Here is a 15,716-nt window from a genome sequence, read left to right as displayed (position 1 = left end):
GTCCAAATCGTTGCTCCAAAGCATCAAGTAATTCTGTGTAAGTGATTTCCCGTCCTTGGCTAGCCCCCCAGAACTTTCAGGGCCTGCCCCTTCAGGCTTGCCTTCAAAAATGCTCCTGCCTGCTTGTCAGACCATGCATTCGCTGCTTTACATGCTTCAAAATGTTGGGCGTAGTCCCTCCATGGCGTCTTCCCCTCGTACCTATCTGGAGTAATTATCGGTTTTCGAAAATCGTAGATCCTGTCTCTTATACACATCTACTTCCTCGCCAACTATCCTTGGCTCCCTAGTTAAGGGCCATGGCAATGAGGATGATGTTGGGGGTTCCGTCTGTGTCGTCCCTCTCTTTTCAGTCGACTGGGCCATTGGTGGTCCAACCGAAGGTAAGCTTGAAGCTCCTGCTTCCTCATATTCCATTGTTTTCTTGGGGTAGGTTCGGCTAACAGCGGGCATTGGCCTAGCGTCTGTAGGTCCAGTCCTGCTAATTCCTATAGGCCTAATCCACGGCGTTGAGTTATATCCAACAGGTGGTCCTGTCGGGAATGAATAACGTGCTTCCGTTCCCGTCGTTCCCTTCAGGTGGTCAGTGTTATCAATTGGCCCATCGTCTGGCCTGTTCCTCATCCATGGTGTTGAATTATATTCGGCACTTGTTGCTAATGGATTCATGTCACTTTGGTCTGGTAGGCCTTCCATATTGGTCTCTCTCATCTCCATGCCTGAAAATTTTATCTCGCCCTCCAGCCGCTGTATCTCCTGCCTCAAACATTCTAATGAATTTTCCATTCCTGGCCATGATTCCCTAGATAAATCCATGCGTGTAGGCAAAATGATAAATATTCCTTGTGAGGGTAATCACTCACTTAAATTCGTCAGAATTCCACTAATAATCCCTTTTCGAGGGTGCGCTCGCAAAATTCGTCTGTGTCCTTGCGAGGGTAGTTCACTCGCAATCCTAGGCCCGATAATAATGGTTATTCCTTGTGAGGGTAGTCACTCACCAAATCCTTCAAAATCCATCTAAGCCTAAGGCCTAATAATAATCCTTGCGAGGGTAGTTCACTCGCAAATATTCAATGCTGCCGTCCATAACCGATGTATCCCGCTTCTGACACCAGTGTGGCGGTTTCGGCCAAGCAGTCTCAGTCTAGTCTAAGTCCTGCGTAAGTAAGTCTGTCGGACACGCCGTCAGATAATACGGATCGACTATTGAATAAACTTCAAACAAAATTAACTGAGTTTCTCATAGCATTTTAATTTGGATCAATAAAACTGGTACCATTATCAACAACAAATACAAAGTCATATATGCGGAGCACACAGCAGCCGCCGACCGGTTCCCGTTAACACCGGAATTAAACTACAAGTAGGCCTGTCCCTTTAAACTGGGCTTTCAAGTCTTAATGACTGAGTTCGACTATAAACTATTTTATAGAATTACTACAGGTCCTACCTTACTAAGCACTAACGTCGGGATTTCCCAGTTCTAAACTTCATGAGATCCAGAGCTCAACTACTACATGTCTTGGGCGATGGGTCTTAAGATCCCAACCAAGCTATTTTTCGATAGCCAATCGGCTCCCAGCATCAGGGAGTGGAATAATCTATTTATAATAGGGGGGTGGATTGCACCATTTTGTTACAATATAAACTTTTTTCATTCAAAAAGTGCCTTTTGAATTTAATAAGTTGCCATAAGAACCCCTCGATTTTCATCTTTTTCCATAAGCGTCACCCAATTTCCACTCTGTTTTTATACTCATTTAACATATCAATATATCATACAAATGACCTATTATAGTTAAATTTAAGTTTTTGAAGAATAGACACAACATGCGAAACAGTTAAATTTAACATATCAATATATATCATACTAATGATTTACTATAGTTAAATTTAAGATTATGGAGAATAGATATAAGACTATGTCATTCATTTATCATAGAAAATGCATATAAATAGTGGTTTTGCTCCCCGAAAGTACTCTGCCCCACCGCTCTCTTCCCTCACTTAGAGCTACCCCTGGTAGGTTTTTTTTTGTTTATCCTCGCTTAAAGCAATATTACAGGATGCAATACAATACTCCAATAATGTAGGTGGGTGTCTTGCACTGAATCCGATTCCCAAAATCAGTTATTGCTTTGTTACGATGGAGGAAATACCCACCCAGGAACATTTCATCATTTATAGGGGCTTCGTATAATAATTTGCTATACTCATTGGAACCCATGGATTGAAATATAACATTAACAAAATATGTTATCTAGTAACAGAGTATCAAAACGTACGTAACGCCTGTATTTTAAACCATCTATTTATTAAACCCGCAGTGTTATATAAAAATAAATCAAAATAACATTAGTAACAATAAATATTGTAACACAACAGTGCTGATATCACATGTACCGTACTTGCGCGAATACGCGCCCCTTTTGAATAAGCGCCCCTGTTACAACCGCTAATGTAGAAAACAACAGCTAATGTGGTATCAACAGTTAATGTAGCACACTCAACAGCTTATGTATTAAAACTCCCCGCTAATGTAGAAACACCAACAGCATATGTAGTAAAAAGAAAATCAACCCCAGCTAATGTAGAACGCTCAACAGCTAATGTAACTACTATAGCCAGTTAATGTAGAATATTACAATGCTACAATACCATTGGGAGAAAAACATGCGAGGAACTAAATCAGGTTGTCTTAACATCTGAACATGTCCTAATGGGAAGTAAACCTGTGAGGGGATTTTTTTTTTAAATGGCCAACTATGCATATATTATGATATCAGGTATTCATCTCGGTAGCCACTAATCACTAGGCATAATAATGGTCTCACCATTATTAGTGAGACCAATAATGTCGCATGTCACAGTCGGTAGTTCCCCACTACATTTAACATATGTTTTTTCCAATTTCTGTTATTCTTATTGGTTTCAAATTTAGAAGACAGTTTATTAGTGTCGGTCGGTCATTCATCAGTAGGTGGATCGGTCAGTCTCTCCGTTAATCGGTCGTTATTTCAATTTCTGTTAGTCTTATTGATATCAAATTTTAGCAGGCAGTTCACCGGTGATGTCATACGCTATAAAAGCATATAACAATGAACCAGAAAAACTGTAGCCATTTATATAAACAGCCAGATAGAAATGCCAGCCTTTCGGACAAAGCAGTGCCCTTCGTCAGAGCAAAATATAAAATAGGCCTATATAGCCTTAGTCATATAAAATATATAATAGGCCTATAAAATGTTGGGCTATAGCAGGGTAGGAAACTTGTGTTTCGATAGACCGGCACAACCGGAAACCGAAAATAAACAACAAATAAAGACGACATAGAATTTATCAATATGATTTAATAATGTAAAACTTCAGTTATGTTTGCATATATAAAGTACTGCAATAAATATATAAAAAAACTGCTTATAGTGGACTAGAATTAATTACAATATTTGAACAAAAACTGTTACATTACTTGTTGGATGAATGTTACTTTGACCTGTGCATTTCTTAAACATAAATGCATACGGAGATAACTAAATGATATCTATAGAATCTACAAATAATAACAATTATAACGCAATAGGTTTAATAAGAAACAGTAACCATAAATAATGAACGAATTACTTAGTGCTTAATAATAAACAAATGAGTGCAAATATAACCTCAAAGCAACAGCAACGGTGTTCTCTTTATCGTCGGGAAGTGTAGACTCAAACCTATATATTATGACCGTCAACCTAACATTTATTTCCAAAAAAAGTCTTCAATAACAAACCCGTCACAGCGAACAAAACACCTAATATCAACCCACTTGTACAACCATTACACAGGGACGTAGCCAGGATTTTGAAAGGGGGGAGCCGTTATGCAAATTACGTAGGACCCCGGTTGGGTCAAGGGGGCGAATCCCCCTGTGAAGTAGCGCACTCCGAACGTTCTTAGGACTGTTTGAGAGGATAAAGTGAAAATTGCAATAGACGCGTTATAAATAAGCGCAAAAATAATTACATAATAAATCAACAGTGGCAGATCCAGGAATTCGAAAGAGAGGTGAACCAGGGAGGGACATTCACAGACTGAGGAAGCACTCACCTCAGCCCCACCAAGGTTCAATGGGGCTGATGTAGGAAATTTATGATTAGGGCATCTCAGGACGGCCGGAAATTTCACTGTCGCACTTCAATTTGAATATATTTTTCTTTTTTTTTCTTAAATAATTAAGTGGGTGGGACCTTCAATCCACCTCTGCTCAAAACATTCTTTATCCAGAATAGTCATAATCACGAAAAATGGACGTGAAAAACCAGATCACATCCTAAAAACAAAAAGCAGTCACTAAGACATACATTAGGAGCCGACTCGATGGGGTTTAATGTCATACCCAGGGAAGGGCACAGACCTGTTTTTAAATGTGGAGGGGGAGGGCATTTTGTGAGTCGACACCCACCTGAGCCCCACCATGGTTGGAGTTGAGGTGAGAAAATGTGAGGAAATAGTACCTCTAGATGGCCAGAAACGACACTTTTAGTAAATTTCATCATCGTCACATCACCATTAGTCCAAATGAAGCGCCAAAAAAATTCTCATGATCCTTTACCAGAGATTTATGACAACCATAGAGATCTTATTAATGTGTGTGTGATATACCACAGAAAACAAAGCTTAAAAATATTGTCTTTGAGTATGTACTTTACATAGGTCTACTTCAAAAACTTTATTTCACAACCACCTCAGCCCCAATTTTTTTTTGAAAATTTGAGGAAATACTACCTCTTGAGATGGCCAGAAATAACACTTTTATATAGTTAAATTCATCATCATCACATCACAATTATAGTCAAAATGAAACGCCAACAAATTTCTCATGATCTTTTATCAGGGATCTACTTAATATCCAGTACAACTTAGGCCTAACTATAGCTTACTAAGCTTTAACTATATACTATATTATGATCAACAAATCAAAACTTTTTTCGCATTTAGCACAATTTTCTTCACTTTTTATTGCTATTAATATTATTATCAATTATTACTATCGTCATCATCATCATCATTATTGTTATTATCATTATTACTATTAGTAGTATTATTATACAAATGTTTAAAGAAAGTTGGAAAAGGATAAAAACGAATTGAACCACAGTATCGCATTTCTATCTTAAAAGACCTGGCCTGTGATTTATTGATTTAAGATTTTTTTTAAATCACGCTTAGGCCTGTGTTCTATTAGGCCTATGTATAACGTGTACTGATGCATATTTACATGTTTTAGAAGTACAGTATACATTTGAGTAATCCCAGGAAAGAATTTGTATTGGCTCAAGAATAAGCTTTAAAATATTTTAACACTGTGTACAAAAGGGGGGGGGGGAGCCCTGGATACGTCCCTGCCAATGCAAAAGGTTTGAACATGTCTTTTATGGCAAGACTCAACCCACTGCCTTTTTCACAGCAGTCCCTATTATGCGCTGAATCGACAGAGTGGTAGTACTGCTTGTGATGTCGAGTTCATTTTGCAGGTATAAGGGGGTGTGTGCAAAGGTATTAATCGTTTTATCGTCTTGACTACACTAGCGCTGTGTGAGCACCTGGAGACATGGAATAAGCTCATACTGCAGAATGATTTACACACTTGCAGAGGCGGATTCTGTGATGTCCAAAAGGGGAGGGGGGAACCGAAACTTCGGCCGATCGAGACAACACCGTCCAAGGGGGAAATTTGTGTGTTCTAGACGCCCGATAATAACATTTAAAGCGTTCTGGGCTATCATTTTTTCTTCTTTCTTTTTCTTTTTTTTTTTTACCTCCTAAAAAGGGTAGGGGCCCCCTAAACCCGCCCCTGACTTGCAAGACACTACTTATTGCTGTGATATTCCCCTGAATCGCGATAGACAAAATTATTCTCAATCTCTTAGCACCACCCCTGGCACGTTCCCTTACCTTGGGAAAAAAATCTAGGCCTACCTTTTCAAGACCCGTGAGCTGAATTTTTTTTTTTGTTACAATGGAAAAATTAGAAGTCGGGAAAGCTTATTTCCTGCCATCTAGGAATCAAATTTTTCCAGGGAGGACCCTCAACCCCCTTCTTTTAGGTGGTTTATCGATTCATCGAATGCGTGTGCAACTACTCAATTTTTATTTACTGTAATAAGAATGAGAAAAACTTACTTGACCGTTTGAAAAAGGGAAAAACCTTGAATTTAAAATTAATTAAAAGACACTTCAGAAGTCAGTAAAACTCATATCTCGCCATCTAGGAATCAATATTTCCCGACCCCCCCCCCCTATTTGGAGTTCATCGATTCATGGGGAAAAAATTCGTTTGCAACTACTCAATTTTTTATGTACGTATACACACATAAGTAGGCCTGTTTACTGTAATAAGAATGAGAAAGTTTATTTGACCGCTTTCAAGAATGAATTTTGAAGAACTTAAAGACTTTGGAAGTCGGAAAAAAGTTCATTTTCCGCTATCTAAGTAACAAAATTTTCCCGGGGAGGACCTGGACCCCTTTCTTTTTGGGGTTTTTATAAAAATGTGACCCCCCTCCCTTTAATTTAAGGACGTAATAGTTTAGAGTTGGTAACCTCGATTGTAAGTTCTTTTCATATAAGATTTTATACTATAGGCCTATTCAACATAATTAGCTGGCGATAGTAGTTACATTAGCTGTGAGGCAATTTTCGTTACTACATTAGCTGTTGAGCGTTCTACATTAGCTGGGGTTGATTTTGTCTTACTACAAAAGCTGTTATGGTTTGTACATTAGCGGGGAGTTTTACTACATAAGCTGTGGAGTATGCTACATTAACGGTTATTACTACATTAGCTGTTGTTTTCTACATTAGCGGTTGTAACACGCCACTCCTAAGGTGAACATTTCCTGAAGCGCCCCGTTTGAATAAGCGCCCCTCAATAATATCATAAGATTTTCTTTTTTGCAAGTCAATAATCCAATCAATCCTGGGACTGGTTGTTGGCTGCAGAGTGCAATCACATTCTTTTTAGGTCAATATCAAAATATCATTTTCTTTTGTTTTGCAAGTTATATACTGATTTAAGAAAAACATATCTCCCATCATATTATATTAATTTTCCAACAAATGAAAAATTTTATCAAATTATGTCATCAAAAAACAGTAATATAATTAGAAAAGTATGTTTATTTATTTATCATGCATTTAAGAGAAAGGAAAACAAAGAAACACGGGTGTATTAATGAAATTTATTTAAAGTACGGTATTGTCACAGCATGCTTATTTAATTTGTAATAATTTTGTTTTACAAGGGGCCGGAGGCCTGGAGTTTGATGAATAAATTCCCTGTATGGGGAGCATGATGATGCTATCAAAATGAAGATATTTCTCTTGGACAGATAAGAGCTCCGATCCCTGGACAGACAGTATGTTTCGAACTTTCCTCTTCTGACATATTTGTCTAGGCCTAGTCCTACTGCTCTTTTTCTTTTTCCGACAATTTGCACCTTCAGCGCATTCTCATCTGAAATGATCCTGCCATCCTCCTAATCTCAATCGGCCGATGGCCAACAAGCAACCACTACCAACCACCATTAATTGCATCTGTTATTCTCCTGTTATGTAAATATTCACAGCTTTCTTGTCATGAGCCATGTTCTCTGCCGCACCCCCATTCGTAATGCCTTTATATAAACATTTTTCATTCAAAAAGTCTCTTTTGAATTTAATATAATTGCCATAAGAACCCCTCGATTTTCATCTATTTCCATAAGCGTCCCCCAATTTCCACTTTGTTTTCATAAGCACCCCGTTTAAATAAGCGCCCCGTTTGAATAAGCGCCCTTCAGTAAGTGCAAAAAAATACTTTAAGCACCAGGGCGCTTATTCAAGCGAGTACGGTATTATATTCTAAAATATGTAAGTATCAAAACATATTGCTCTCTTAAAATGTGTTATGTTCAAACCTCCACTGTTATAAATATTAATAATATAATTGATGTAAAATTATAATAATATTGCATAAGCCTATTATAAAATAAATAGTAATAATGATAAAGAAATGAATGCTAATGATGATAATTATAATGTAATGATTAGTGATGATGAGAATAATAATATACATGAATATAGTTCCGATAAATGGCGCTTATTGTTTTGTATCTGAATTAATTCATTATTTTCTTTTTCTTTTATTCAAATTCAAATCAAAATCGCAGCCAAGGCTGAATTAAATGATATTTACAAATAATTAGCTAAATATTAAAACATCAAAACATCAATCAAATCAAACCCAAGCACAAGACATGCAAAATGGAGATAAATGTAACATTAAAATACGTTAAAATTTGAAACATCAGAAGTAGACAACATGTTAAAAAACAAATACGTAATGAAATCAATTATTTGTATTATTACGTATTGAATCATTATTATAACTGTATTATTATTATTATTATTATTATTATTATTATTATTATTATTATTATTATTATTATTATTATTATTATCAAATATAACAATTCAGGACGGAAAGAAAAAAAGAGCAATCATCCAAGCATTGCACACAAAATTCAATTAAAATTACATCAACATTGGGAAAGCAGAACGCGACAGGACAAAAAGGGCCAACATTTAAATTAAACAGAAAAAAAAAAGAAAAGTGTATGTTATTTAAAATGGACCGATAACTCTGGGTGTAATGTAAGTTGTCATGCATTTATTTAATTATTATTTTCGTTGTTACATTATTTTCATATATTTTCATATACTAATAGTCATTACAATAATAATTATTATTAGTTAATATTAATATAATTAATAACAATTAGGCTAGAGCAACAACCAATCAATAAATAACCATCAATTAATATAATTGATAATTGATATCATCAATAATAATAATCATGATTACTATTATTATCATTATTGTTATTAACATTACTATATTTATTATTATTGTTTTAATTATTATTGTACGTAATCCAAAATCAATCATTTAGGATTGAAGTAAGAAATGGTTTTGCACTTTTTCGATACCTTTCCACAGTACACAGTAACAGTAGGCCTACCTATAAGTGACTGCGACCCGGATGTTTATACTTATAACATCACATTCAATTGTTCTGTAATGTTTGCTGTTGTAAAGATTATTATGATTATTATGATTATGATTATTAATTATTATTATTATTATTATTATTATTATTAATATTATTATTATTATTATTATTATTATTATTATTATTATTATTTTTATTATCTTATCGATCGATTTATCCATCCATCCATCCATCACCTATGCGAACACGGGTAAATAATTGGTGCGTTTGACTAGTAGAGACTGTTCAGTAAAAAAGTCAGTGAAGAAGATATATCCCAAAATATATATTTATTCGTCTATTACAGAGACAATGAATCTCAGTATAGGCCCCTATGTAATTCTCTTTATAATTACTGTGATCTCTAATCATAATGTCAACATTAATTAACATTAAAATTTATACTCATTTTGATTAAATGTTGATTATCACATGTACACTATTTCAATATAAATAACTATATACTCGTATATCATTAATCAATGTCATTCATCAATAGTTAAATTTAACATATCAATATATCATACAAATGATCTGTTATAGTTAAATTTAAGTTTATGAAGAATTGACACAACACGCAAAACAGTTAAATTTAACATATCAATCTATCATACTAATGATTTACTATAGTTAATTTTAAGATTATGGAGAAAAGAAATGAAACTATGTCATTCATTTATCACTAATAACACAGGTTATCTTAGAAATATGAATATCATGCAAACTATTTCATTCATGAAATTAATCAGCATCTAATGCAAATCATTTCATTCATAACAAGTTATAGAAATATAAATATCATTCGAAAAACTATTGATGAAAATAGTATCTCATGCAAATCATTTCATTCATAATATGTTAGAAATTTGAATATCATGCAAACTATTTCATTCACGACATGAATTAGTATATCATGCAAATCATTTTTCATAACAAGTTACAGAAATATGAATATCATGCAAACCATTTAATACATGAAATCAATTAGTATCTCATGCAAACTATTTCGTATAATAAACAATGCTCCAAAAATATTATACGGAGCAGTCAACATGAACAATCAAAGGTTACTCCAACCATCCGGAAGTCATTTCTGTTCAATGTTCCGTGTTGTACAGTTCACTTTAGATGATTTGAATAAACCAATACACTCCGTCAGCAGCAATCCTGAACAAAATACTCGGGGATACAAAAAGGCAGTCCGTCGCTTGCGCGCTTTTTTCAACAAGACAGTCCATCGCTTGTATTAAATGGAAACATCAATATTGTATTTCAATCACAGTTCCTACCAGCCCCAAATAAATAAATAAATAAATAAATAAATAAATAAATAAATAAATAAATAAATAAATAAATAGATAGATAGACAGACAGACAGAACGACAGACAGACAGACCTACCTACAGACAGACAGACCGACCGACAGATCGACAGCCCGACAGACAGACAGACAGATCGACAGACAGATAGATAGATAGACAGATAGATAGACAGACAGATAGATAGATCAATAGATAGATAAATAGATAGATAGATAGATAAATAGATAGATAGATAAATAAATAGATAAATAAATAGATAAATAGATAGATAAATAGATAGATAAATAGATAGATAAATAAATAGATAGATAAATAGATAGATAAATAGATAAATAAATAGATAGATATATAGATAAATAAATAAATAGATAAATAAATAGATAAATAAACAAATAAATAAACAGATAAATAAGTAAATAAATAAATAAATACTTACTTACTTACTTACTTACTTACTTACTTACTTACTTAGGCTATTTATTTTACGGATACTGACACTAGTGCAGACACCACTAATGTCTCTGATGCACTTTACACACTTTAAACTTTAGTACAATTAGTGTCAAACTCGCTAATAAAAATGTAACAGTAATGATTATTTAATGATTATTTGAATGGAAACTTTGTTAAGTTATTCTTTCTTCTACCTACTGATGTGGAAGAAATAATCAACATTGTATCTGAAATTCTAAAAGTGCATATGAAATTACTGGTAACATTCTTAAGTGTATTATCCCATCTACTGCTTCTCTTATCAGTCATATATTTAATCTGTCTCTCTGCACTGGGGTAGCTTCCAAGTTAACTAAACCCCTCTCCCACCTAGGTTTATTTCACCTAAGAGTCGTACGATTTCTACGAGTTAAAACTCGTGATCTTTGGAAAGGACCTACACGAGCTTATTACGTGATAGCTATGAGTGAGGTACGACTTTATTGAGTTGGTTACGAGTTATGTACGAATTATGCCGAGCAGAGCACTGAGTTAACTACGAGATTATTACGAGCGTAACAAGTTTCTACCGAATTAGATACGAGTTAGGTACGAGCCAACTCGGTGCGCTCGTACTTACTCGTACTCGTTTTTGGGTGCTCGCATCAAACTCGTAGATGACAAAACCGCCGACGAGTATCCAGAGTAGTGTACGAGTTAGGTAAGAGTACCCCGAATACCCTACGAGCTACCTACGAGTTCTTCGAGTTTACTACGAGTTATTTACTCGTGGCGATAATTTTGAACATGTTCAAAATTAGCGCCACGAGTTCAGAGCTGCTACGAGTAGGTAAAGCCCCTCTCCCACCTAGGTTGATTTCATCCAGGAGTCGCACGAGTTAAAAACTCGTGAAACACGTGATCTTCATACGGGCTTACTACGTGTTAGCTACGAATGATGTACGACCTTACGGAGTTGGGTACGAGTTATGTAAGAATTATGCCGAGCGAAACACCGAGTTCACTAGGAGCTTTACGAGATTATTATGAGCGTTAGGAGTTGTACCGAATTAGATATTAGGTAAGGGCATTCCGAGCTATTAGAATTGACGTTCTGTTTTGCAAATTCGCATACAACATGGAAGCCAACAGAAATATTTTGGTGCTCCTAGAAGAAGAGCTACTTATAAATGCTGCCATTGCGGCTGTTTTAGTTGCTAGGAGCCAACGTAGGGGAAGGATGAAGAAAAGGAAAAGGCGTTTTTGGACTATAGACCCTGGTTAATGCGCAGGTCTTTGCATGGACAATACGAAGCTTTAATGTCGGAAATGGCAATGGAGGACCACACTGGATTTAGGAACTTTCAGCGAATTGATCCTGAACTTTTTCAGGAAATGTTGGTTCGTGTTAGTCCAAGGATCCGAAAGCAGGATACCAGAATGAGAAGGGCACTTGATCCGGGATTGCGACTGGCCATCACCCTGCGATACCTTGCCACTGGGGACTCTTACAAGAGTCTGGAGTACGGATTCCGGGTGGCAAATAACTCGATATCTAAACTGGTGCCGGAAACATGCGAGGCTATTATCGCTGAGTACGTGGGGGAGTACATGAAGTGCCCAAGTACTCCAGAAGAATGGAAACTGGTTAGCCAGGCCTATTCCAAACGATGGAACTTCGAAAATACAATAGGAGCACTAGATGGTAAACATATCGCCATCAAATGTCCTCGAAATGGCGGTTCCATGTATTACAATTATAAGGGATTCCATTCCATTATATTAATGACATTAGTTGACGCAGACTCGAGGTTTCTTTATGTAGACATTGGCGCCAATGGCCGGTGGTATTGTATTGTTGATATGAATTACCGGTAAGATTTTTAAGGTACAAGAGTGCAATTTCCGGGCACCTTCAGGTCCATATTCTCACAATTTTCACACCCCATGTTGGGGCTGAGGTGGTATGCATTCTCACGCACACCCTACCGTCAAATTTTGCATCTGCCCCAGTTGTCCACATAATGTATGCCTATATTAGGAATATCTCTTCAGTCTATCTATTTAATTTCTTTTAAATATAACTAATTTACTTTCGCATTGGGAAGTTATTTTATGCTGTGTTTTCCTTTAGGTTCCGCTGTACTCATGGCACGTTTGAGCAAGACCCCAAAACAGTAGAGAGCATTGTGTTGGCTTGCTGCGTGCTACATAATCTACTTAGGTCCCGCTACCCTACCGTGGCCAACGACTTAATGGACAGGGAAGACCCGGACACACATGAAGTAATTCCAGGTCGGTGGCGGAAGCAAGAAGCACTGACTGCCCTGGAATACTTAAAAGGAAACAATACTACAAAGGCTGCCAAGGGCCAACGTGACTACCTGTGCTCCTATTACAACAACCCTGTTGGCAGTGTGAGTTGGCAGAATAATATGATTTAAGGTATGTATGTATTTTGAAGAATAAAACAAATAAATAAAAATAAATATTTTTATTCCACAGTTAAAACTATTTACTTTCCTAAATAACCAAGTTCAACAATTAAATAAAACATGCCAACGAAGTATATATTACAAACTTTATTATATGTGATCAAATTTATATTAAACGAATAAATGTAAATTCAACAAGATATTTACTCATATTATTAAAATATTTGTTTAAAAACATGGTAAATGTAACATATTTAACAACGTATAATGTAATCAACACCATCTTTTTGTAAATGTTTCTCAATATCCATGTCGGACTTCAAATCCTATAAAAGAACTACCCAAAAATTATAACTCATGCAATAGGAATGTGGTATAAGCAACAGATATGTATCATTCACAACTTTTTATCATATTTTAATGTTGAAGTATACAAAAGGTCATTGATCTAAATGTAGTTGCCAAAATTTACTCTAAATTGGTGTAGATTTTATTTGCTAGGCTCAAATTTGAAGTAGGGGATATGTCTTCTGTAGACTCAACGTCAATGGGCATAGTGGCCGTATATGAAGCCAAGGATCCACCCGAGCTCGGTGTTTCTACAGATATGTACCTCCCCTGGGTCGGTAAACTTCCAAACGTAGGGTTGACACGCCACGTGCTGTCTCTTATAGCCGGTCGGGAAACTGCGATAGGGGGATTGTATGTAGGGCTTCTGATGTTCGGAGCCTCCAGACACACTCAACAGAGGCGACATAGGCGTGAGAGTGGAGAGTTGGGAGTAGCGATGTGACGGAAAAACCCGGTAACCTTGAGAAGAACTCTGAGTATATAATTCAGACTGGTTAGGTGCTGCATGATGGCCAGTTGATGCAGAGTGTCTGACCACGTACGATTGTACCAGCCTCATGTTGTCTATTGTAAACTGGTACCAGTTTTCACATGGAATAAGTTGTATCTGTGTTTTCATATACCCAATGTACGTCTCAACCTGCTGCTCGTGTGGAGACATTTCTTTGGCAGGAGCATTGCGGATTTTGGCCAATTCATCGGCACGGGTCAGTAACTGCAACGCAAAACAACAACAATTTTGGTTTAGTTAATTATACACCATACTATGCTGATATTAAGTTATCAAACAAAGGCATGTGTCCATTCATTTTCTTTCAGAATTGGATGAATAAACAGCAAGAAGTTGCAATTCAATAAAATCAATTTGTCACTAGATAATAATGTACCACGACATAATAACATAAAAAGCAATTTTCACCTTGCTGAGCACCTCAGATTCTTTAGTTTTAGTAGCCTTGCATTTTGGCCTGCTCTTGTTCTTGACCTTTCCCCTGGTCCCAGCTTCATCAGAGATCGAATCTGTGCTAACTGTCTCCATGGCATGAGGAGCATCTCCCTGACGATTATCCTCCTCCTCCTCTTTCTCATTATCGTCATCATCACCACCACTGGGTATGGCCATGGACTCTGATGTCTTAATATCTGGGAACTGCAACGTTAGTTATAGATTTTAGCATTCAAAATTTTGGCAATTAAGGGGTTTGAAAGGCTTATTTAATCGATTTTAGAGTCTACTAATATGTAGAAAATACATATATTTTTTTTTCTCCCCGACGAATTGTGCTTTTTCTCCCCGACTGGAGGGAGAGGAAGCTCTCCCTGGCGCCCCCACCCCCCACTCTGCTAGCGCCACCCCTGTCCAAGACAGTGGAGGGCATGTCTCGTTAATTATGAATACTTTTGTTTATTTTCAGGTTTTCATGACACAAGTTCGAAATGGTTTTTGGAAATGATTCCTGTCAAATCAGCTCAGATTGCCAGAGGAGTTCAACCTATTGTAATCGAGACATACAACATTGCATGTGACTAAAATACTTAGATGCGAACATATCTACATGACAATGAAACCTAGAGTTCATCCTTTTTTTGCTCTTTGACTAAAGTATTTATAGACAATACAAAAATATTTTACACTTTGAAATGTTAATCTTTTTAAACATGCAAACCCAAATAAAAATTCCAGATTGTTTTTTGTATTTTATTTGTTTGTTTTTTGAATGGTGTAAGAATAGTCACTCTGATTTTTTTTAACTAGTCTGTTCAAACTTTTTATTGTACTTCTCTTCTTACAGGAAATGCCGACATGATGGATATCGATGGCTTTCATGTGGTAGGATTTTAATAGGCTAAAGAAATCTGACAGAAGGGTCATCCCATCTTGCACTGTGTGGGCGATTAGGGACAAGTTCCCAGAAGCTGTGAAGACTGCCTGGGTTTTTTGATGCTATAGAAGATGAAGAAGTAATTATTTATAAATTGTTATGGAAGATACCTGATAAGTCCATCCTCATTAATGCAACAGATCTTATGTAATAGATTAATTCATTTAAAATTCATGTGACAACTGTGCTCTGTTTTTTTGACAATCTCATCACTCA

The 15,716-nt window shown here is 36.1% G+C and overlaps 1 protein-coding gene across 1 annotated transcript; it reads right to left on the bottom strand.

Annotated features, from left to right (window-relative positions):
* Positions 1-13,810: 13,810 nt before the first annotated feature.
* LOC117117595 lies at positions 13,811-15,423 on the bottom strand. The gene is made up of 3 exons (XM_033261943.1): positions 15,409-15,423; positions 14,537-14,767; positions 13,811-14,332 (listed from the first exon to the last, which is right to left on the bottom strand). The coding sequence occupies exons 1-3, from the start codon at positions 15,421-15,423 to the stop codon at positions 13,811-13,813; spliced, it is 768 nt and encodes a 255-aa protein (XP_033117834.1).
* Between the last annotated feature and the right edge of the window lie 293 nt (positions 15,424-15,716).

The sequence above is a fragment of the Anneissia japonica genome, unplaced genomic scaffold (genome assembly GCF_011630105.1).
Source record: "Anneissia japonica isolate Jap-2015-1 unplaced genomic scaffold, ASM1163010v1 scaffold288273_len80149_cov108, whole genome shotgun sequence".
NCBI lineage: Eukaryota > Metazoa > Echinodermata > Crinoidea > Comatulida > Comatulidae > Anneissia > Anneissia japonica.
The sequence above is the reverse complement of the archived record's forward strand: the minus strand, read 5'-3'. Positions and strand labels throughout refer to the sequence as shown.